General features: G+C 46.6%; 1 protein-coding gene and 1 long non-coding RNA gene across 5 annotated transcripts; both read left to right on the forward strand.

Moving 5' to 3' along the window:
* The first annotated feature begins 1,933 nt into the window (after positions 1–1,933).
* On the forward strand, positions 1,934–24,352 carry cep170bb (centrosomal protein 170Bb). Of its 4 annotated transcripts, XM_026194572.2 has the most exons (20): positions 1,934–2,697; positions 4,987–5,124; positions 5,264–5,353; positions 5,626–5,704; positions 5,821–5,879; positions 6,107–6,224; positions 9,060–9,161; positions 9,284–9,796; positions 10,076–11,154; positions 11,596–11,772; positions 11,961–12,078; positions 12,367–14,091; positions 15,405–15,648; positions 15,742–15,898; positions 16,127–16,168; positions 17,248–17,385; positions 18,408–18,496; positions 18,884–18,977; positions 19,069–19,120; positions 21,380–24,352. In XM_026194572.2, exons 2-20 carry the CDS (start codon positions 5,020–5,022, stop codon positions 21,562–21,564), a joined length of 5,166 nt encoding a protein of 1,721 aa, XP_026050357.1. In that variant the 5' UTR covers positions 1,934–2,697; positions 4,987–5,019; the 3' UTR covers positions 21,565–24,352. The 4 variants fall into 4 exon arrangements, with proteins under 4 accessions (XP_026050357.1, XP_026050360.1, XP_026050359.1 ...); XM_026194575.2 differs by lacking the exon at positions 17,248–17,385; XM_026194574.2 differs by lacking the exon at positions 16,127–16,168.
* Positions 6,235–7,801, forward strand: LOC145420356 (uncharacterized). Its single transcript, XR_013901660.1, has 2 exons — positions 6,235–6,624; positions 7,238–7,801. It is a non-coding gene; the product is annotated as an uncharacterized LOC145420356 (long non-coding RNA).
* Positions 24,353–24,498: the final 146 nt, after the last annotated feature.

Consider the following 24,498-nt stretch of genomic DNA (forward strand, 5'->3'; position numbering starts at 1 on the left):
AGCGCTTGCAAGAACAAAAACATAATATTCCAGAAACACGCTTTGCCGGTCCGATCAGCTGTTCAAAACACTTCCTACGTTGGAATAGACGTCAGCGCGAACTTTTGCATTTCCGCCATTACCTGGCCGAAACCGGAAGTGACGTCATTTTCGCGGAAATGTAGTCTTTTTTGCGATCAGGGCCTCAGGGCCTATACTGCTCTTTTTAAAAGTTATCTTTGACTTTATGACTTTCTGTGTCGTTTCTGGGATGCTTAGGACTCATATTGCACTGCTGGAAATAGTTTATTTTGATGCATATGCTGCTTTTTTGCAAATTTGCAGTATAATATTTATTTTCGTTTTTCCTGCAGTGTATAAAAATTGGTGTATTTCAAAAATAAAACTATGAAGACACTCAAAATAAATTTCCTGTGGTGGGAAACTATTTTGTGCAACTTTTTTGTATTTACAGTTTTGAGGGATAAGCCTCTTAAATTTCTCTAACTACAAATATATGTTAAAAAATCAAAAACGATTTTCAATTTTTTTGTAGTTTATTGCACTTTTTTGCAATTTATGTAATTACTATGCACTTAATGAATACATATTATTAAAATCTGGGCTATAATGGTTGTATTGATGTATAGCAACTTGAAATGCTCCCAAAAATGGCTCCACAGCATGTAAAAATATAATATAAGCTCTGGCGGACTTGGTTCTATGGTAGGTCTTAAAGGGTTAAGGTAGCAGCCAAGGAAGATAGAGTTTGTGTCTGTGAGCACCCATGTGTACAACCCCCAGACCCAGGAGATGTTACCCTTTTCCCTGGGGTTGACGCAAGCAGCCTGCAGCCAAGTGTCCTGATGGTGTACAGAGAACAGGGGTTGTGAAGACCCCATACCTCACTCCGCTTGCTCATATCTCGTGTTGCTGCGTGCTCTAAACGAGCAGCTCCTGTGCTCACCTGACGGTCACCTGCACCAAGGAGCTGCTGTGATTGACGGAGCAGCAGCTCTACGAGAACCAACACGTTGTTGGACTTTCAGTTCCAGGTTTTGAGCCACAAAGTACTCATTGCCATATGCAGTAATCTGATTGGTCAAATCTGAGCCTGTTTAGAAAAAATAACTCCCAGATGCATCCACCCATGATGGATGTTTCTTTTTCAATCACTATGTGCTAAAAGACCTCCCTGCACTGAATCATATTTGTTATCAATCTCTGTCTCTCTTTCACAGCATGTCTTTTATACTGTCTTCCTTCTCTCACCCTAACCAGTCGCGGCAGATGGCCGCCCTCTCACTGAGCCTGGTTCTGCTGGAGGTTTCTTCCTGTTAAAAGGGAGTTTTTCCCTCCCACTGTCGCTAAAGTGCTTGCTCATAGGGGGTCATATGACTGCTGGGTTATTGTAAGGTCTACCTTCCAGTATAAAGCGCCTTGAGCTTGTATAAATAAAACTGAATCAGTGTACACCCCCCCAACATACACAGCGCAGGTAAGCAGCTGAGTCACACGTGAGGTAGACTCTTCATCTGCAGCTCACAGACGGTCACACGCAGAGCCATGAACCGGAGACGTGCACGTGCTTATTCACACGTTTACTTTTTTTTTATACAATAGATGTCGTCATCATCCTCATCCCCGTGTCAGCGTTGCGGTGACGTCACGCAAAATCGGCGCTTCCCGTACTGAAGTGACGGCGCTCCAAATCATGTGACCTCTGCCCGGCGCAAGCTGAGCTGATCGATCAGAAGAATCTGTGCTGATTACCGATGAGCGGGTCTTCCGAAAACCCTCATACTGCCGAGCTCGCAACCGGAAACCGACCCGCCCTCACAATAAGAGTAGGCCGAGGGCAGCCGTTCCGTCACGGTCACACCTGCAGTCAGGTGTGCTGTGACGAAGTTACTCGCGTGGTCACACTTTTTACTCGTACATGAGTTATCCTCCATCATCGCTCCTCAGCAGACCAACGCTGAGGGGGCCGTGCTTTTCCGCGCTCAAGTCTTACAGTATGTAAAACGGACTCTGAGCTGCTCTCCGGTTTAAGTCTTGCTGGATCATGCAGGCCACTTACACAGCCATTCGACTCAGTCGTGTGAGGTGTGCACCGCTGGATTGGCTCAGCACACACCATCCCTATCGGTACAATCTGCAGAATCCTGCCTACCACGTGACTTTAGCCAGCAGGTGAACCACTGTTTCATTTTAATCAATGGCTAGTTTTGTGTGAACAAAAACAACATGAAAATTCAGTCTGACTCACCGAAATTACAACATAGTGCCTCTGAGTCTAACTACTGACCACTGCCAAGCCAAATGTATGATAACAGAGCTCCACAGCGCCCTCTGCTGTGGCAGTACCAGGTAATTTGACAGCCAGCCCCGGTGTGCCTGCCTCAGACTCGGTCGGTGCTGCAGTGGACTGTAATATTCTATTTTTTCTAATAAAACCTGTTCGAACCTCACTGGGCATGTTATCAGGTGCGGGCTTTTATTGTGAAGGTCTCGGCAGCTCTTCCGGTGCGGTGGTCGCTGTCGCGGTGCGTGTTGACGCAGCGGGTGCGTCAGGAGGAGATGTTGTAGAGCATCATCGGAGCCGAGCCGCCCCAGTCCGTGTGAGTCCGGATAACGGGACCCGCTCATGCTCTTCCCGCCCCGCAGCACGCCAGCCCCAGATCCAAGAAGCGAAGAGCAGCGGGGAAGAGCCCGGAGGTAAGAGAGGGGGAGGGCAGGGCGTGGAGGAGGAGAGCCTGTCTGTCATCTGTCTGTAACTCCCCCACCCTTCACACACACACACACATCCGTCGGTCTGTCGGAACCGGACAGGAGGAGCAGCTCCGGGCAGCAGCCGCCGAGAGGCGCTGAGGCTTGGAGAGCTGCTGCTGAAGAGCCGCTCCTCTCCTCCAGCATCAGCTCAGTGTCTGTGGTTGTCTGTGTGTATGTGCATCTGAGTGTGTGTTGTGCACACTTGTCCACATCATGAGCAGTTTTCTTCACTGGTTCTATGCCGTGATGAAAAACAGGAAGATCCCCCCTCCCTTCTCCAGACTTTTTACCTATGGAGTGAGCTGTCCAATCACCTCTGACCTCCTGAGAAGGGCAGAGCTTCACAGAGTGAGCTCCAGAGTGGATGTGAAGTCTCAGTGACTGATGGAGGAGCTGATCTACTCCATGTGTGCCCGTGTGTCAGCCTCTGATTGGACAGAGCGTCTGTGGCACTGCTGTCTGTGCTGCAGAGGAGCTTCATCTATCCTTCAGCTGTGTCTGCAAGAGCTCCTGCATACAAAACCCAGTGCTCAAACTCCAAACTCTCACTTCATCTGTTCGTGTGGTTCACACAAAAGTATTGACAGTACTGATGATACTGCAGTATATGTGCAGAAAAACACTAAAGCAGTGAAGTTTTAATGTCAGTGACTCTCACCTGTGCGAGTGTGTGTGTGAGATCATGTGGTCATTTGACAGTTGGGTATTTCGTGTTAGAAATCGGAAATATCTTTAATCCGTTCCCAGGAAACAGAATCATCTCTGAGCCGTTATTTCAAATTAGAAGTTTTATAAAGCGCTCGTGTTTTATTTTCTGCTGGTCAGTGATTTAGTTCAACTTTTAACTCTAAAGATGAAATGAACAGTTGATTTGCTCATTCTGTGTTTTTAATAAATATCGCATATTTGCCTGCATGACCCCATTTCTGTGCCGAACCTCTGTAATCAGAGCACTGTGAATAAAAATGTCTGTAGGAGTTCATTCAGTGCTTAATTGAAAGTTGAAGGTGTTTGAACCTCAGACTCAGGCTGGTGTGGACAACCTGCAGGTCCTTTTGGACCTGACTACACACCTGCAGGTGCCTCAGCTGTCAGGATTCAAACACACACAAATCAGTAAGAGCAGGATCGTCTGAAATTACTCATTTTGTCTGATTAAATATTTAAAATCTGTCACGATGGCACAACAGGCCTGCACAAACCCACCTGTATCACCTGTAGGGATGGGACCGGTATCGGTTCTGACATAAACGGTAGTAACCAGACCGAAAAGCAGCGCACATTTCGGTGCTTTTTTTTCCTGAGCTGTGATACACTTTAGATTCTAGCCAATCATTTTACGTTTCCGAGGACAGTAGGCGGGGCCAGGTACGTACGTTCTTTTAGAGCAGAGCTACAGATTAAAAATGACCAAGGCAAAGCGGTCAAAAGTCTGGCTGTACTTCACAGCAAAATATGCAAACTCAGCAGCCTGCAACAAGTGCTTTAAGCTGATACTGTCAGAGGTAACACCTCAAATCTGATGAAACACCTGGCGACGCATAGCGTTTTTTTAAAAAGCCGAGAAATGCGCCGTATTTGATAGCTTGCTGTGAGACCTCACACCGAGCACATCTACTGCGGGTGGGTTGCCTGTTATCAGACCCGGAGTTAGCAACATCCCCCAAAAACACGAAGAGGAGAGTCCTGGCCCCTAGCCCTGCCAGTGTAGCAGAAATGATGACGGATGATGATGGCAGCAGCAGCCGTTCTTCCCTGCGTGAGTAGCTTAATGTTGGTCGTGTGTAATTTACGCTGAGTAGGCTAACAGCGTTATCAAATTAATGCATGTAAGGTGAACTGGCAAACATCATCATAGCTACATGCGGCTGTCTTCTTGTTTGATGGCAGATACTCCCTTCACCCTGGCCAAAAAGGCTAAAATGACCAAAGAAAAAGTGGAAAACCGTTAAACATGAGAGGTCTTTGGACAAAGTTTGTGTTTTTTCCATTGATTAAGCACTGCTTCCAGCCAAGAGTGATGCCATAAAAAAGGCTAACATTGTTATCTTTTTACAAAAAAACAGCTGAACATGAGAGGTTTTTGGACCAATTTTGTGTTCTCCATTCTTTAAGCACCGGTTCGAGCACAGTGTAAGCACCGGCACCATTTCAAAAGTACCAGTTTGGCACCGGTATCGGATAAAACCTAAACGATACCATCCCTAATCACCTGCCTCTGTCTTCATTTCCCAGGATGCTCTGGGGTTTCTCAGCAGGCCTGTGAAGATGAGTGTGACATCATGGTTCCTGGTAAGCAGTTCGGGGACTCGACACCGCCTCCCCCGAGAGATGATTTTTGTGGGCCGAGAGGACTGCGAGCTGATGCTTCAGGTGAGGCTGACCTGTGCAGGTGTTCGGGTTAGTAGAAATTGCCTCCCTCTAGGTTGGTCTGAAAAAGGAAGTTGTAATGGTGTCTTGTTTGAGTCGCAGTGAAAGTAAGCAAAAAGAGTTGTATGTGTGTGTGTCTCAGTCTCGCAGTGTGGACAAACAACACGCTGTCATCAACTACAACCCGACCACTGATGAACACCTGGTGAAGGACCTGGGCAGCCTCAATGGGGTGAGCCATACACAACATATCAGTACATTATCATAGGTATCCACCAATCAGCAGCAAACACAGGTGGGGGGTGGTGATGCCTAAAGTCACAGGTTACAGTACAAAGATTTTTTTTTTTATTAACTTAAAAAAAATTAATTCCACTTTCATTTAAACAGGCAAGAACTGTAAAATCACAAAAGAGTGAAAACCTTCAGAGTGGACTTCAACATCATAATCAGAAAGTTTCACCTGGACGTTTGTTTGTTTGTTTGTTTGTTTGTTTCCTGCAGACATTTGTAAACGACCTTCGGATTCCTGATCAGACCTACATCACCCTCAAACTGTCCGACATCATCCGCTTCGGATACGATATCCTTCAGACGCACACACGCACTGTTTGTGTGCGTGTCTGTGTGCGTGTGTGTGTTTCTGTGCGTGTGTGTGTGTGTGTGATAATTTTAATATTTTTCTGAGCTGTTGTTCACATTCTCACGTCTACGTTCTGGAGAAAAGTCAACACAAAGTCCCAGAGGAGGCCCTAAAGGTTGGTGTTTGTGGGTGTGTGTTTTCTATTGTACAAATTACTGCATAGAGGGTGTTATTTAATTTCCTTGTTTAACTGCATTTAGTTTGCATTTCCAAAACTACTCAGAGCGTCATGAATTTCTCATGACTACACACAGCATGTACAGTACTGTGAGTAAATGCAGTACCGTGAGTACATGCAATTTGCAGTACCTTGAGTACGTTTGCCTCGTTCTTCTGTTTCAGCATGAGAAGTACAGCAGTCAGCTGCAGATGAGCCTAAAGCCTTCAGAGGGGAAGAAGAGCGACGTGGAGGAGCGGGCGAGAGGCGAGAAAGCGCAGAGTACCAAGAGCCTCACACAGGGTAACAATAATACAGCAACAGTACTGGCAGTAAATATACTGTGTATCAAATGTACTCCTAACAATAGGGCTTTGGAGTTGACGTCACGCCGCAATGCATTATGGGAGCGCAGCGCCATTTTCGGGGTCTACGAATCAAACCAAACACACTGTGTTGGAACGACGACTACAAGAAAGATGCTTAAAAGCAGCTCAAAAGAGAATGAACTGTATAGAGACCGATTTCATTCAGAGGCGAAGCAGCGGTACTTGCAGAAAATAGCGTGCATTGGAAATGTGGACCAGTATGAAATAGGGCCGTGGAGTAGAAACCCTGAAGACCAACCGCTACTGACGTAGCCTGACATATTTTCGTACCTTATCTGTGGAATCAGCGCGTACAAGTCGTCATTCAAGCAAAGGTAAGTCAGCTCGAGTACTGCGAGTGAAATGCGTTTGATTTCCTTGCAAAGATTCAGATTAGTGCAGCATAAATTCATTCATGAGGGGAAATTACAGTGAGAACATGTGGAGGCTGTTAGGTGGATAACATAGCGAGTTCAGTGCATTGATGAGACATTCTCCTGAAGGATTGTTATTCTTTATGGTTAAAGAAATTGCACTAATTTATTCATATTTATTATAAATAATCCTAATTAAACATCTTGCTTCCATGTTTGTATCTTGTGTCACTAAAAATACAATTTATTTTAATTTTATATATTGATCAATGACCTGCAGAATCTCCTTATCATATTAAGGGATTCATAATTGTCACTTTATGCTTTTTCCATCTCTAAAGTGATGACATCCTTGCATTACCGGTACATACTTTAGGTTCATTTTCTGCAGGCAGATTTACACTATAACATGCAGCGTTCTATAGATGGACACATAAAGAAATGAAAAATTACATCTATGTGCTAACTTTCTAAACACTTTGTTACATTTATGATAAAGTAGATAAAACACATTTACGTCGGCCTTGGCTCATAGTTCTTGTCTTTAAATGAACTTTGTCTGTGTGTGTTTCAGGTCCTGCACTCTCAAAGACTGAATGAACCAGCATTGCAGCCATGGGTCACCGTGAGCATCACAGGGAAGGTTGAAGCCGCCCACTGCAGCTGTAAGGCCGGAGTCGCAGAGACCTGCAGCCATGTCGCTGCTCTTCTGTTTAATGTAGAAGCAACAGTGTTGATCCGTGGCACAAGGACTGTTACAGATGAACCTGCATACTGGGTTTTGCTGGGTAATATGACCAAGATACAGCCAGAGGTTGGCCATAAGATAGACTTCTCCTCTTCAGCTGCCCAAAAAAAGGCTCTTGATCAAAACCTAAACAGACCATCTGTAGTGACAGGTAAAAGGAGCCGTCCTCAAAACAGAAAAATCCCAGCTGCTACTTTGGAGGAGTTGTCACTGCTATTGGATACTTTGCTGGAACACAGTAAAGCTGTGGGTTGTGGGAATGACCCATAATGTTTTATCTAGGGGTCTACATTTATGCCTGTAGTGCACTGCCGTGTAAATAATTTGCATTTACTGAATATATACTGACTGAGTACCACTGTTCAAAAGTTGAATAAAGAAACAAACTAATTTTTGCCTCTTTTTTTTTTTTTTTTTATTGAAACCACCTTATAGAACATCACATCAGTTACAATGTAGAATCCATGTCATTTATAGTTTACAAATGACAAAATGTTTACACAAAATCATGAGTGTTTACATGACATCACCCACTACTAACATTACTTTATTTACTGTATCTTTTGAAAAAATACAGCAATTTTAACAGCACAAGACTTAAGAATATTTAACAGGAGCAGGTTTCATTCTTCCCTGGTTTTATTATCACACTATTCACCAAAACGCAGCAAACCTTCACCATCTTATCCAGAAGGGTCAACTCTTCACCCTCACATGGAAGAAGTAATCTGATTGGCATGGTGGTATGTTTGCAGCAGGTCCCTTGTGTAGCGCTGGAACCCAGTCACGATGTTTCATCCATTTCATAGGCTGGTTTGCTGCAATAATGCCAAATAATTAGCATCTCTATAAATAGAAGGTAGTTCTGCAAAATCACTCAGTAGGATGTTTGTTCTAATTTGCTATGAGCTCAGAGCGCATAGAAAATAATACTAATAGGCTATAAAGAGTGATATGAACATATTTAGAACTTACCGGAATGAAAATGTCTGGAGCACCAACAGATATTTGGAGATGGAAGAGAGCTGCACGTCAGCTCGTCTCACAGCTGCTATCCAGGCTAGACGCCTTCGTTTGGTAACATCAATACACGAGCTGCTCATGTTGCTTCCAGGTTGGGAAAGAATGAAAAGATAAACCATTTTCAACCTTATTCTCTTGCCGGTCGTGTGATCGAACATTGCAGCCGACCACACAGCAAATACGAACCATGGCTGTTGTGTGAGACTTCGCTCCCTTTTCACTTGCGCTAGACCCCCAAAATGGCGGATCGGGCCAAAATCCTTTCCATGCCCACCCCCCATGACATCACGGTCCAAAGCCCTATACTGGGCGTAATACAAGCAATAACACAAAATTTTGACATCACACAGGGTCAAAAATATACTGCACTGTACAAAACATAACGTAATACAAAACCCTGCACCAGAAAGCCTGGTGCAGGGTTAAAAAGTACTGGATCAGGAGTCTGTCCGCTGTGTGTTCCTGTACGCAGATGATGTGTCGCTGTTTGTTCTGATGTATTTTTTACTATAAATCTGCTCGTTCAGGAAAATGTTTCAGTAACAAACCAGAAAGTCGTTTGTTCACGCTCCTCGGGACACTTTGATTGGTCGTCAGTTTCACCTATCACACGTTTCTGTGACAGAGGCGCCGGTGTGTCGGCCCACTCCTTTGTATGGCCAGCCTTCCTGGTGGGGAGAGGAGGATTATGGGAGTAAAGTCCAAACCAGCGATGAGCCACATTCAGGTACGCACACCTTAATAAAGTGGAGGAGTGCAGTAAACTGGTGCTGTATAAATAAAGCTAAATTGAGCTGATGGTGCATTATTGATGATGTTGGTGAGATGTCGTCTCTTTGCCTCTGTCAGATGTTCAGAAAGACGCTCCCTCTGCAGATCCAGAATTTTCTGCATCGCTGTCAGACTGTCAGCCAAAGTCCGCCTTCCCTTCGTACCACCGTGAGCCGAGCTACTTTGAGATCCCCACCAAGGACTTCCAGCACCCTAAGTCCTCAGGCGCGGAGCTCCATGAGATCCCCACCAAGGACACTGACACGCCCCCGGCCCCACTCTCGCCTCCCACTCCGACTCCACCTGTCGTTCAGAGCCATGCCTCCTTTACCATTGAGTTTGATGATTGCATGCCTGGGAAGATCAAGATTAAAGACCACATCACCAAGTTCTCCACTCGCCAGAGGAAGCTGCAGGCTACACCCACCAAGACAGCCATCATGGCCACACCTGCAGAGGTGATGTCAGCAGAGAGCAAGGTGGCTGACTGGCTGGTCCACAGTGATGTAAGCATGATGAAGAGACGCCCACCGTCTGAAGACGTTTACAGCACCAAGAGTGACCTCGCCATGAATATCAAGACCCTGAAAGGTCAGAGTTGCACCTGTGTTCTGGACCATACCTGTGTTTGTCATTCACAGGTAATCGGGGATTATGCTTTCTGCTGGTGATAAAACCTGTCCAGCACTTCATTGTTAACAATTTATTGACACACGGTCCCTGAATCTTCTGATATTTCTCTGATTTTACTGACCCCACTAAACTTGTGTCTTTGTTTGAGGCTATCAAAGCTTCAGTCATACACTTGTGACCATTGAGCTTCAAAGTTCAAAAGCTAGTACTCACTGACATCTTTATTCCTGTCTTTAGGTCACCATCATGAGGATGGGACCCAGAGTGACTCAGAGGACCCAGTTCTCAAAGGAAGGAGTAAATCCCACCACTCGGTCCGCACTGAGCACTCTATGCAATCAGAGCTGTCCCAGGCGTCGCAGCAGGTCATCCAATCAGGCCAGTCCATCCATAGTCAGCTACACCAACCACTGCAGCATGCGCCACCCAGACCGGCCTCTGCCTCACCCGTGGCCCCTGAGAGACCCCTGTCCCAGAGTCCTCCTAAAGCTCTGTCACCCACCGAATTTCCCAAACAGGCGCCCCCCGAGCACCTCACTCAGCAAGCTTTCATCATTGAGTTCTTTGATGACAACCCACGCAAGAAGCGCTCTCAGTCCTTCACCCACAACCCCGCCCATGCTGACTCGTACTCCACACTCAGAGCCAAGTTGGAGCGGCGGAAAGGCGGCGAGAGGCCAGCATCTGTGCACGGCCACATCCCTCCCACACAGCAGGTGACAGTTCCTCTGAAGAGTCAGAGCCATGGTGGCCCTCAGAGGTCAAGCTCTCTGAAGAGAGAAAAGACTGAGGGGGAGGCGGCTTCGTCGGCTTCCTCGTCTCGCTCCTCATCGGGCATCATCATCCGACCTTTCGGCAGCGTTGGGAAGAAGTCAAAGCTTGCCCAGGAGTTTGCTGCTGAATTCCTGAAGGATTCGGGTCGTAATGACTCCTCCCCAACCAGGGATAAGACAACTCCTCCACCAATGTCTGCACCTCCTGTGATGATATCGCCTCATCATACAAGGATCCTCTCCACACAAGAACCTCCAGCTCCATCTTCTGTCTCCTACCCTGCCTCCCCATTACAGCCTCCAGCAATCTCAAAGACCCCAGTCCCAGTCAACATTCCAGGCCCAGCTGCCGCTCCGGTACATCCGTCTGGACCTCCCTTCTCCACCATGCCGCCCATGGCCGTCAGTGGAGGAGATGTCAAAGGTACCCAGAGGATGGCCCGGAACGAGGAAGACGACAGCTTGAGCGATGCTGGGACCTACACCATTGAGACGGAGTCGCAGGACAAAGAGGTGGAAGAGGCTCGTAACATGATCGATCAGGTGAAGTCCCAGTGAAAACACAGTAAGAATAAGATCTTTGTGATAGTGGTGGGGTGAGGCAGCATTCATTGTTCCTGCTGCTCGTGAAAGGGTGTCTTTAAGTGGTGGTGAGTGCAGGAAAACTGCAGCACAGCACACGTGCTGTGCCGTATGATTCTTCAGCAGGGATGTGGACTTTGATAAAATAACACATCTTATGTAATGTTGTATTCAAACCCTTGTGTCATTGCTGATTATCTCAGTTTTGTTGTCTCGTCTTCACCGAATCTTCCAGATAGAAAAATGTTTATGAAATTAGAAATGATCCTAGGGTATCTTGAAGTATTCTGATGTTGCCTATCTAAACAGTATCTCTTAGTGATGCACTGACCCTCGTATCCTTCCTATTTCTTCCTGTTTGTTTTTTCTGCCCGTCCTCATGCATGTCCTGTGCTCTGACAGGTGTTTGGTGTCCTCGATTCTCCAGAGTACAGTGGTGTGAACACTGGTGTGTATAGACCTGTGATAAATGATGGAAAGGATGAGCATGCTAACCTGCCTACTGATGGTAGCACTGTGGACTCACTGCATGGCTTTATCCCATCTTCTATCAGCGGCCCTTCAACAGGCCCCATACAGGTAAAAAAAAAAAGTGAAAATTTTGAAGTACAACCTGGAGAAACACCTTTGTAGCACACTGTTATCCCAGTGCCTGCACAACCATGTTGTTATTCCCTATTTCTTCTTGTGATATGAATGTAAATGTTGACGTTTGTTTCCACTGATCTTCCTGAAAATGGTGTTGGTCATCATATTTTGTTCTGCAGGTTCCAGCTGCTCATGCTGCATGTCTGGAAGGCCCTAAGTGGGTTTCACGTTGGGCCAGTCTAGCAGACAGCTACGCCGAACCTGGTTCCACTCCACCTCAAGTAGAATGTCTGGAAGGTGAGGTTTGTTAAAAATACCTTAAACATGTTTAAAGAGCACAGAGCCGCTGTTATCTCAGCTTTATGTTTATGGACCTCCAAATGTGATTCCGTTTGTCTACTTGGAGTCTTGAATTTATCAGTAATTTGCAGTTTTGTAAGTGAACAATAAATGTATCTATACACAGTTCAGAGCAATGGACCCATGGTCTTATTTTTACTCCGCTTATTGTTTTAAAACTAAAGTAGTTACGCAACATTAAAGCAACTCATATAAAATGCTGACGTGACTAAACTTGTGTTGCAGATTCACGTCTCATGAGCCCTTCGATGGGAAACTACAGCTACGACAACTCTGAGTCAGAGTCCAGCCACAGCTCCAGGACAAGAAGGCTGCTGCCCCAAGTGCCTCCAGAAAAGCTAGACGGTGTCACCCCAAGCATCATGATTCGCCATGAATCTTACCAAAGCCAAGAACCTCTGGACAGAGCCTTTGGTCCCTCCCACTCAGTTGACTCCACCCAGCGCCTGTCCGTTCAGGATGATGTGGACCCAGACAGCCTGAGTGATGCCAGTCGCTCAGATGATGGACCTGTTCAAGAGAAGATGAGGACAAATCAGGTCAAGACTGCATTTGTATCTCCAGTGATCACTGGTCCTCAGCTTAGAGGTCAGGAGAAAGTGTCTCCATCCTCCAAATCCACCTGCTTCTACATTGGTTCAGAAGACCATCCCAGCAAACCTGAGCAAGCCCAGAGCCCAGTACAGTCTGAGAAGACAAGAGACCCCCCAGCAAAAACTCCCCCTACCACTGTCCTGATCCGACATCTGAGTGGATACGAACCCAAGAGGACGGGAGTCAAACCCAACAGCTCTGCTCCAAACCTCCAAACACAGGACAAAGATTCAGTTCCAACCAAAGACAGTTGCACATCATCCTTCATCCGTCAGGAGAGTTTCACCAAAGACCAGCCCAGTGACACTGTCCAGATGAAGAAGCTTCCCCACATCTCCAGCCACCCATCCATCAGAGACATGGAGCAGAGGCAGGAGAACATCCAGGACACACAGTCCTTCCTTCAGGAAGGAACTCTATCCTCTCTGGATGCCAAGTTCCCCTCCTCTGGTTCAGGTCGCAGCTCAAAGAAGGAGGGTTCGTCCAGCCACATGGACGACTCCCTGTCTGGTGAGTCAGATGTTGACACGGCTAGCACGGTGAGTCAAGTGAGTAGCAAAAACACTCCAGTCAGCTCAACTTCTAAAAAGCACCCTCCCATCAGCAGCCTTCAAAAGGAGAGGTCCTCTTCTAGTCCATCCATCCAAGAGAAGGGACAGCAGCTCAGTGCCCGTGAGCGACTTTCTGAGAAACGCCGAAACCAGATCACTGCCAGTGCAGCAAATAAGGCAGAGGCAGCGAAGCGCTTCCAGATGCGCCGCAGTGCCGGGAATCGTGGCTCTCTGGATCTGTCTGAAGGCCAGCAGGGGTCTGGTCCGCAGTGGACCGAAACCCCATCATCTGATCACGAAACGTCCCGTCCATCCAGCCGCAGCAAAAAACTCATTGCCCCTCTTCAGAAAGAAGACAATGGGAAGATGCCCAGGACGGCGACCCAGCAGGTTCTGACACGCTCCAACAGCCTGTCAGCGCCACGGCCGACCCGAGCCTCAATGCTGCGGCGGGCACGTCTGGGTGAAGCTTCAGATAACGAAGGTGCTGAGACTGACCGAGGCTCTCAGAATTCTGACCATATTGCTGCAGCGCCCAAAGTGTCCACTGAGGGGAAGAAGCTGTCCAGGCTGGACATCTTAGCGATGCCCAGGAAGAGGACCGGCTCCTTCACCAACCCCAGCGATACCGAGGCATCCTCCACAGGACGGCCCACTTTCTCCAACCGGAACACAGAGGCTGTTGTCAGCACCAGGAAAACATCGGCGGGTGACAACCGGCAGGCAGCTAGCAGAGGAGGCGGAGCTCCAGCGAAGCAACCTCTGACACGTACCCGTTCGAGCGGAGCCAAGTACGCCGGCAGCGGTGAGTTATTCCTTAATGACCCTGAATGTGAGGGGTTCCTGATGTTTCAGTCAGTTGTTCCTCCTGAGTTGTTCTAGGATGAGAGACAGAGGTCGAGTCTGCCGTCACTCAGTCTAATCGCATTAATCATAGGTGTTTCAGTTGCTCCGTCGTCTCCAACAGGTGAGGACTGGTCAGTTTGAATTTTTTGGCCTTTTATTATGGAATGATAATCATGTCATGATAAATGCATGAGCCAAAAAATTATTCTGAGAAAATAATTTCATTTCACTGGTGCAATTAAATTCCTCATGTATAAATTCAACAACCTGTGTGTGTAAGTCTCAGAGCTCCGAGAAGCAATTGCTCATGCCAGCTTATCAAGGTACTAACCGCAAGTCCAATGTGTCCCAGGTGTAAGTGTTAGATAAAAAAGAAAAAGTCTGTGCAAACCTGAGTTTGTCAAAAGTTAGTGCGAGCAGCCTCAGCTGACTGGTGTGAAACAGCAAACAGACGATTCAGAGGAATCAGGACAATTGTGAGGAAATCGGGGAAACCTCCTCATCACGGTCTCACTTTTTGAGCTTCACAATGAGCTGAATTGTTTGAGTCGTATCATTGTCGCATCTTTACCTTTACAACATAAAGTGCTTCGAGGTCATGGAAATAAAATTGAATTCAATTGAATCATGGTAAAAAGCACTTAAACTCAAAACCCTCCATGAGGACAGACTCTCTGGTGGGATCTGCTGACCTTTGCTGTCATTTGAAATGTCGTCAGATTTCTGATGCTGCTGAGTCTGTTTGTATTACCGTGGAAACAGCATCAGCTCCCTTGTTATGAACAGGAATTAGGACACAAACCCAGATACCAGCTGCAGCCCAGAGCTTCGCCCTGCAGACACTTTAATCTGATGTCCTGTCACAGCCACAGCCATCCAAACATGCTTACTAACGCTCTGAGGCAAAACCTAACGCTGTGTAGAGTTAGACAGAAGCTCTGGATGGATGATGAACAGCGCCTTTGTGCAGCTGCTGTAGTGATTTGGCACAATATAAAATAGTATTGAAGTGAATTGAATAATTTCATTTTTTGGCCCTTGATCACAAAGAGCTGAGATGCGAGGGTCAGGGTGATCACTGATGAAGGCTCACAAGGATCAGATGTCAAACTTCACCTGAGATGTCAAACTTCACCTGAGAGTCTGAGGTTTCTGACTGAATGATGGCATAGCGGTGCTCTCTGGAAGTCATGGTTGGCTCTTATCTGAACCTCGTGTTAAACAGAATCTCGTAGTTGAGGTTTGCGGTTTCTCACGACCGGCTGTTCTCAGGTTCCCGTCGCAGACAGAAGGGCTCGGACTTCTCTTCTTCCTCTGATGAAGAATACGAGACGAGTGGCAGTATCTCCAGAGCCAAACGCTCCTCCCATCCTTCCACCTCTGACCAGACGCCACACAGCCACCGGACGCCCGCCACCAGGACCAAGTCTGTCTCCCTGGAAATGGAGGAGGATGAGGATCAGAACGACGTTGACCCGTACCAGAACTGGTCCACGCACAGCGCTGAGATTGCAAAGTAAAAGCACTGTCACATGTTGACACGTGTGCCACGGTAAGGTGATGTCACTCACGTCTCTATGGTGATCATGTGTTTGCGTTTCCCCTGCAGGCTCAGTCAGGACCTGGCTAAAGACTTGGCCATCCTGGCGAAGGAAATCCACGATGTCGCTGGGGATGGGGACTCGCCGAGCTCCAGCATGGGCACCACCACGTCTCCCAGCTCGCTGCCCAACACGCCAGCCTCCACCATCTCCGCCAGGGAGGAGGTGGGCCACAAAAATCCCTCATAACACTCTCACTACACACAGGCCATAGAATGACTAGCAGGCAGGGTTAGCAGCAGGTGTTGTGTTGCAGTGTCTTCAGGTTTTGTTTATTAGCTCAGCAGAGGTCAGTGCAAACTCCAGTGTTCCCACTTCAGATGCTGGTCTGACTGGGAGGAAAAGCCTTCGTCGTGCTTCGACTCATTGTTCATTTCTCTGTTCTGCTCGCAGACGCCATCCTGTCCATACTTATGGGGGGTCCGACCATCTCAGGTGTCTGACTCATCTCTCCTCGTGCCCTGTGATTGGTTCCCCTGCCATCACTAATCCTAACACTCCCTTCTCATTGGTGTTGTTTTATTTATGTTTTGAAAGATTATTGATAATAAACTGCTGAGGCGGTGCTGAACAAACCCGAGCTGGAACAAGTGAGGAGGTGTGTCAGAGCAAGGACTCGAAGCCCCGCCCCTCCGAGGGTCTGCTGAGAGCAAAGAGCTCTATCAAGAATATGACCTGAGGCCAGGTGACAGGTGGCTTCACTTGTGCTACTTCACACTCCCTACATGAGAATAAAAACTTTTCACAGCTCGGCACGCTTCTTTGGATTCTATGGTTTAACAGTGGCAACCAAACAGCCTGTAGGGCCCTAACTGCCACCTTTTGGCAGTTGTAACACATTACACCCTCCAGGTGCCAATAAAAACAAGATCAGAAGTCACGACCCCTGTAGTGGAAGCCTGTTCTCTCACTTTTCACAGCCAGCCACCACATTTAAGGCTTTATTGTGTTTTCTATCGGCTGTTTCACAGATTTGCCAGATACTCCAGCTGTGGTCCTCTGCGGAAAGGAGCTAATGACAAACCACAGAGTGTGAATCAGAGAACAAATTTCCACAGCGTATCATTGGGTGCTCTGTCTGACGCGCCCTCATAAACAGATGAAGTTCGTAACTGTCTCAAACAGAGTCCGTCCCCTCTCTCAGGTGACTGAATCAGATGTAAGAACCTGAACCTGCCCCAATGGTGTTGGTTCCTGCTCGGTGTTGTTTGGTGCTCACTCAGTGGTTTTGATGATAATCGGGTCCATCGGCCTCCACCGTGAATGAACTGGTGTTACTGGTTTTGGAACAGTTCGTGAAGCCGTGGCTGGTGCCCAGCAGGGTTCTCCCGCCCTCCTTCGCCTCCCCGTGGTCGTTACGCTCTGTCTCCCAGCAGCACTGAAATTCACTGCGCACGCTGTTGCCTCCACGATTGCAGCTGCATGTTGACTTGGTGCATGCGTTCACAGAGCACCGCCATCACCGTCTAGCTGGTTTCATCACCGGAGTCAGACTCCTTTTATTCTCTTTCCAGCTGGTCCAGCGTATCCCTGAGGCCAGTTTAAACTACCAGAAGGTTCCTCCAGGTTCTGCTGCTGTCTCGGACCTGGACGCAAATATGAATGAGCCAGAGACCAGTTCTAAGCAACGGCGTCCGTGGAACCGCGAAGAGGTCACTGTCTAATCCCTCTGAGGCTACGTTCACACTGCAGCTTGTAGCGCCACGGTCATGTTCATGTGTAATTAACAGAGCAGTTAACGCCAAGGTGTGTGTGCGTGCGTGTGTGTGTGTGTGTTTGTGTGTAACCCATCGCACTGACCATCGTCACACCCAGATTTAGCTTTGTTTTAGCTGGGACTAATAACCACTAAAATGACTGTAATATTTAGGTTTTGATTAGTGCTGTCAGTGTTAATCTTGTTAAAATGACGAGCTAGCATGTTAGCGCGGTTAGCTCGTTAATGCGTTAGCGCCGTCCAGACCCATACACAGGTCTATCTGCGTTAACTCGCTAACGGAGATTTGCTGCGTTAATGTGGTTATGGCCTTAACTTCATTTTAACAAGATTAAGGCTGAGAGCACTAGTTTTAATATTGTTGTCTGCTTACTTCCGGAGGAATTGGGACTGCGGTACACCGCAGCCTGAAACATGGATGTGCGTGCTGTGACACTTGCTTTAGTGACCATATTTGGATGGGACGGAGGTGCTCCAAGTGATCTGCTATCAGGTGTTATTTAGGAGAAATTATCAGCATTAATGTGTTTGTTTTAACACAGAGTCCATAAAGACTGACTCAGTGCTGCCTGTGCTGGACATCAGAGGAACTCCAGCTTCATTTCTCAGCCCTGGCAGGTGCGTCAGGCTGAGGACTAGCTGTGCTATATGCTCAGACAGTATCACCTAGAGGCTGCAGGGATCATTACAGCTCGCACCATGCAAGGGTCAGACTGAAGCGGGGCTCTAGACAAAGGCACTGTTATCCATTGTTTCAAGACTAGAACATCATGCAAAAGTAATGAAACCCTACATAGCTGCCGTGTGAACATAGCCAGTGTGATCGTTACCATGACTACAACTGCTGCAGTTAGTTTTGGTGTGCTGGGAAATCAGGATGTAACCTGCTGGAGCCACGTGACGGTACAACGCTGGCTTCATCTCCTGCCCTCTGCATGTCCCTCTGAACTCTTTCAGGTGATTCTGGACAACCTGATGCTGAATCCAGTGTCTCAGCTGTCTCAGGCCATCCGGGAGAACACAGAGCAGCTGGCCGAGAAAATGAAGTAAGGAAGCACTGACACCCCGAGGCTGTAGCAGCTCAAACCTGAGAAATGTTGGGGATGCTTAAAAGGATCCCTTTTCATCAATATCTTTTTAGTTTGTACAGAAATGACCACCTCCTCCCATTCAACACGTTTACCCAAACCATTCAGTCCAAGTGCAGCCTCTCTCTGGGGGAACAGCTAGTTTCCCCTCACAGTGAGACAAAGATTTAAACTTCAGACCACAGATGTAAAACGAGGATGATTTCTTTTGTTCCCTTCACTTGCTATCAGGCTTATTAGGTGTTCAGGTGTCAGGTCCGGTTCGGTATAGTAAGGGGCACTTTTGGGAGCTGTACGCTGTGGTTTCTGAATGCTGGCGCTGACTCGACAGTGTCTTCCTCTCAGAGTTTTGTTCCAGAACAAGGCTGAGGTCTGGGAGGAGATTGAGGCAAAGATCAATACTGAAAATGAAGTCCCCATCCTGAAGACCTCCAACAAGGTTCATCTCCATATTTATTGGCTGATTTAAACAGCACAAAAGCAACTTCATAGAACATCTGGAAACCTCAGTTTTCTGTTTCCTGTTGCAGGAAATTACCTCCATTTTGAAAGAGCTGAGGAGAGTTCAGAGGCAGCTTGAAGGTACGTTCAGGTTTGGATTTGTGTGTTTTGTCCAGTTTGAGTCTGTCAAATCCAAAAAAAATTCAGGGACAGTTTTTTTTTTTTTTTTAAACTTCTAGTGAAATCACAAGAAAAAGACAAAGAAGTTCCAGAACTGCCTAATAATTGAGCTGATGAACAGTGCTCAACAAATTTATTACACCACACAGTGTAAGATTTATGGCACAGCTGCCCTAATTAACAGTATTATTTATCATGTTTTATGTTTTTCTAATGGTTAATCCACCACTATGCTCATTTAACTCAAGTGATTTCAGTGCTAAAATATCATTACTGTGCCTGACTCAGCAGAACATATAGTAAAGCAAAATTATTGTTTTTTCTTTTTTAAATTAGGATACCAAATTGTAGAATTTATTTACAGAAAATCAGTTTTAGTTGTTGAATGTTGTGCTCGAACCATTCCTGTGTGTGTGAATTGAGTTTATCTACCTCATAACTATTAAACGGCTCTTGTCATTGTGGTTTTCAGTTGAATTGAACTTTTAACTGTGGTTCTTTTTAATGTTCTCTTTGTGTCCAGCACTTTCCAGAGAGTACAGTGCTCAGCATAAATGAGTACACCCCACTACATTTGTCAGAAAACCTTTAGTTTCCTTTCAACATTTTCTATGAGATACAAAATACTCCCACAAATGTGGACCATTGATTGCAAACCAGTTTTGTTTATTTACACACACAAAAAAGTTATTTTCCTAAAAAGTTAATTCAAGCCCATGTCGCAAAAATGAGGACACCCCAATTATAGTCTTAGGAGAAAAGCCACACTAAAGACTACAAAATTTGAATTAACAGGCATTCAAGCACAGGTGAGTCTAATGATTCATTTAAGAGGTGTCCAGCAGACAGGTGACTATGAAAGGGATTCTTTATCAAAGAAAATCCCTTTCCATTTCATGATGTCAGCAATGGCTCCACATGGAAGAGAAATGTCACAAAATCTGAGAAAGGAAATCATTTCTTTACAAAAAAAAAAGGTGAGGGCTACAAGAAGATCAGAAAAGCTTTACATTTCAGCCAAAATACTGTAGCAAAAGTGATTCAAAAATTTAAGAAAGATTGAAGTGCAACCATTGTACAGAGACGTCCAGGCCATCCACGGAAGTTAACATCTCGACAGGAGCGTCTTCTGATGAGAAGGGTTGAAGAATATCGCCATGCAAGTTCACTTCAGTTAGCTAAAGCAGTAGAAAGCCAAACTGGAGTGACCGTTTCACGTGACACCATACAGCGCACGCTGCAGAGGAATGGCATGCGTGGGTATCGTCCACAAAGGAAGCCTCTCCTAAAGCCCATGCACAAAAAAGCACACCTAGAATTTTCTAGGGCCCATGCTGAAAAAGATGAAGACTACGGGGACTCTATAATCTGGAGTGATGAGACAAGGCGTTGTAAAAGTGAGGTTTCAAAGAGAAATGCATGGTGCCTACAGTGAAACATGGTGGTGGCAGTGTCCTTATGTGGGGCTGCATGAGTGCTGCTGGTGTTGGGGAGCTGCATGTCATTGATGGTATCATGAACTCAACAATGTACTGCTCTATACTGAAGGTGAAGATGCTGCCATCACTGCATGCACTTGGTCGTCGTGCACTTTTCCAACACAACAATAATCCAAAACACACATCTAAAGCTACTGTTGCATTTCTGAAGAAGAACAGGGTGAAGGTGATAGAATGGCCAAGTATGTCTCCTGATCTGAACCCAGTCAAACACTTGTGGGGTATTCTGAAGCGGCAAGTTGAGCATCACTCTCCGTCCAGCATTCAGGCTCTAAAAGAGGTTATTCTTGAAAACTGGAAAAAGATAGATGTTGCAATATGTCGCCATCTTGTTCATACCATGTCTAGAAGACTTGGTGCTGTCCTTGAAAATCACGGCGGTCATACAAAATACTAGATGTAGTAGTTTTTGTTGTGGGGTCTATTCATTTTTGCTTTAACCAATTTGAGTAAAACTGAAGATTTTGTGATCAAAGTTATATTATTAACCTTCTTTCCATGTTATGGAGTTAAACAAGTGTTCAATAAAACTCAGCCTTGTGAAAATTTGGGAAATTGTTCTTAGGTTCATTGAGCTACTGATTAAATTTGTACTTTTTAAAGGGGGTGTACTCATTTATGCTGAGCACTGTACATCTTATAAATCATCTCAGACTCTATCTGAAGTAGACTCATTGGCCCTGGTGTGTTATTTAATATTCTTGTAATGTTCTTGTTATAGTTATAAACACGATTGTGGAGCCTGATGGCGGTCTTCAGGCAGCAGCCGGCGCAGCATCCCTCAGTCAGACTCGACCATCCACAAGGGAGAAGAAACCCAGCACCAAACCTCGCGGAGCCCCCAACACCAACGAAAGCACCAAACGACCGCCTCGTGGACCCGATGGGGCCCACAACATGGCCTGAGCAGGCCACTGTAGCACCTCTGGAAAGTAACTGTGCATCCACCAGTCCCTGCCTCTGACTGTAACACCCAGATCCACAACTCAGTGCTGACTTCAGCTGTAAATGTGTGGTTGGAGGCTGGTGTGGGTTTGTGGCGGGCCTGTTTGAGGTCTGCCTCTAACTTATCATCCATTCGCAGCAAGAATGGATATTTACAAAGCTTCTGACAAATGCCGTGCATCAGTGGAATTTTTGGTCTGAATTTATTGGTTTCCAACCCAGAGTTTGGTTGACGTTGGTTTCCAACGTCAGAGCGATGTGATGAGGTGATGATCTCGGTGTCCCACAGGTCATAGTTGTGAACTTTCAAGGATGCAAATTTTAAGTGAAATGCTGCTGTGGACCAGAACCACATGCATCGTTTCTAGCAGACTCCTCTCACATGAATCCTTGCCTGTAAATACTGCAGCTGTGAACAGACCTCAAACACGCCCCTTCCCTGTCTACAGGGAGCAGCTCAGTCATGCTCCTTCCGGCTGTTACCGTGACGACCTGTCTCCGGTGTGTGTTTGTTAGGGTGGAAGAGCTGCGGCGTGTGGATGCACTGAAACTGTCCAGAACTAACTCTCATTCGTGGTCAGAGTATATCTGTAGAACTGCTTCCACTTTGCACAAGCTCAGCAAACGTAGTCAAAGCTCCATAATGAAGCAGCCGCTCGCGCCACCGTAGTACGTGGATGATGTACAAACATATACCGATAAACTTTGTGCTTTGATAATCTGTTGTTGCGTTGCATTTGAACAGATAGATTGTGTTGCTGTTTTTATGTCTGTATTTATGAAGAGAAAGCCGTAGCTTCCTGTGGGCTGTGCAGACAGGAAACGGAACCCTGAGCTCAGCTGTAGAAGAGAAAACTATGTAATGTTGTGTTTCCTGAATGTTTGGGTGCTCCGCTGCAATGACGCTCAGCCTCATTTTCTTTTGCCATCTTGCCGTAATTGTGCATTAGCTTTGAAGCTGTGTCAGGTTATGCTGAATGAACAGACTTGTGCTGGTCCCTGAACGCATCGCCTTTCTACCTAAATTGAAAGAAATGCGAGACCAGACTCAGCTCTGTTTGGCACACTGGTTTCTGATAGAAAGGCTCGCCCTTAACATAGTTCAGGGTCATGTGAAACAAAGGAACGCTGAGGTGTTCTCCACAAGTTCTGCCTCACTTAATTATGACACCTCATGTGTTTCTGGTAATGAAATGAGCTGTAAGGCTGACACGCCAAGCTCTAATCGCAGACCGCAGATGTCTGTGGAAGCAAAGCTGCAGCTCTGATCAGAACAAGCCACTGTCCATTTGGCCCGTCCTGATCTGTGAGGGCTCAGAGAGTCCAGTTTGACAGCGTTATGTCATGAGCACAGGCTGTATTCCTGATGATGAAGTGTGGACTCATCAGCTGAGAAAAAACTCGACAATGAATTTTTTTCTTTTCGAAGCTGCTCTGTCAGAGAAGCTGCAGACTTGGTTCCAGAGTTCAGGACTGACACTCTCCAATTGATGAACAGCTCGTGTCCTTTATATCCTCGTTTCAGCTGACTCTGCTTGCTGAGTTCTGCTCATCTGTGAGCAGCATGAGCTGCTGGATCAGGCTCACCTGTGATACATCTGTGTGTTGTGGACTTGACTGTGTAACTCCATTCATCTGGAGTGTTTCTGATCTTTGAATTTCTTGTAAATTTCTTGTTCGGCTGCGTTAGAAAAGTTTATATGAAGAAAGTATTTAGAGTTTTACCTGTGAGAGCACTGCCTGCTCTCAGAGAGGCGGAGGATGGCGCGCGTGTGTGTGTGTGTGTGTGTGTGTGTGTGTGTGTGTGTGGTTTTTTTTGTTTAAGCATCTGTGTGGGTAGAAGCCGGTTGTTGAGCGCGCTCAGTGAAACCCTCTTGAGCGATTAGCCTAGCTTAGCACAAACCCTGGAAGCAGAGGGAAAGTGTTAGCATAGCTCCACAGGAGGAAGTTTGATGTGTGAAGACATCATCAGTGGGCGGGGCACACACGGCATGCCAGGAGCTCATTTGCGTTGAGAGGACAGCAGACCCAGCTGCGACTCTCAGGACCAGTGCAGGCGAGTGGCAGGCAGGTGATGTATTAGACGGGTCTGTGTGAGTCCAGGATTTATCCAGCCGCAGAGCTGTCCTGCACCTCTTCAGGAGGAATTTGCCTCAACACACCGTTAGTGGGTGTGGTCTGTAGAGAGGGTGACCAGTTTAAGCTAGGCTCACATCAGCTTGTGAACTGAGAGAGCTGAGAAAAAGAGGACTTCACTGAATCTGCTGGAATGTGCGTGTCTGAAGAAGCTGGACTTTTATTTTGTAAGGTGCATGTTTCCTGTAGCTTGCGGCAGGTGAGAGTTTGAGGCTGAGTCACCAAATGTGCACTTTTTCATTGCCGAACGCCTGTGAGGGCAGCTGGAGCTGAGCTTTGTTTGCTCGTGGTGTTTTGGCGCAGCCTTCCAGAATGTACCGATTCATCGCCGCCCACAGCAGACACCTGATTGGCCATTGCTGTGATGATGTAACTGCTGCTGCTACAGGTCATTTGGGCTACCTGCCTTTGTGTTTTACTTTTGTTACAGTGCATGCGGCTGAGAAGCAGCCAGGCTGTAGAAACGTGTGCTCACGTCTCATCGACCGTTTCACATGTCTGACGGTCCTGCGGCCGCCCACGGCCTTTATGTCCACATATCCGAAGCGTCACGCGTCATCATGACGGGATTTCTTTTATCATCATGTCATTTGTAATAAACTGATCTCATGCAGATGTTTCTCTGTGGTTTTTCGATGCTGTGAAAATTTAAATGAAAATAAAAACCAGAACCTTAGACGGCCTGTGCTCGATGTGTGGCTGAGGTCAAAGGTGATCATGCCCAGAGGACGTGACATCGCAGGAGGAGCTTCATCCCAA

This window comes from Astatotilapia calliptera, chromosome 15 (assembly GCF_964374335.1).
Source record: "Astatotilapia calliptera chromosome 15, fAstCal68.1, whole genome shotgun sequence".
In the NCBI taxonomy this organism is placed as follows: domain Eukaryota; kingdom Metazoa; phylum Chordata; class Actinopteri; order Cichliformes; family Cichlidae; genus Astatotilapia; species Astatotilapia calliptera.

Excerpts from the sequence above, each read along its gene's own strand:
- cep170bb (XM_026194572.2), top strand. The coding sequence starts at position 5,020 with ATGAGTGTGACATCATGGTTCCTGGTAAGCAGTTCGGGGACTCGACAC. Across the intron at positions 5,705-5,820 it reads CATCATCCGCTTCGGATACG|ATTCTCACGTCTACGTTCTG; the intron begins ATATCCTTCAGA and ends GCTGTTGTTCAC. Across the intron at positions 11,773-11,960 it reads CTTCAACAGGCCCCATACAG|GTTCCAGCTGCTCATGCTGC; the intron begins GTAAAAAAAAAA and ends TTTGTTCTGCAG.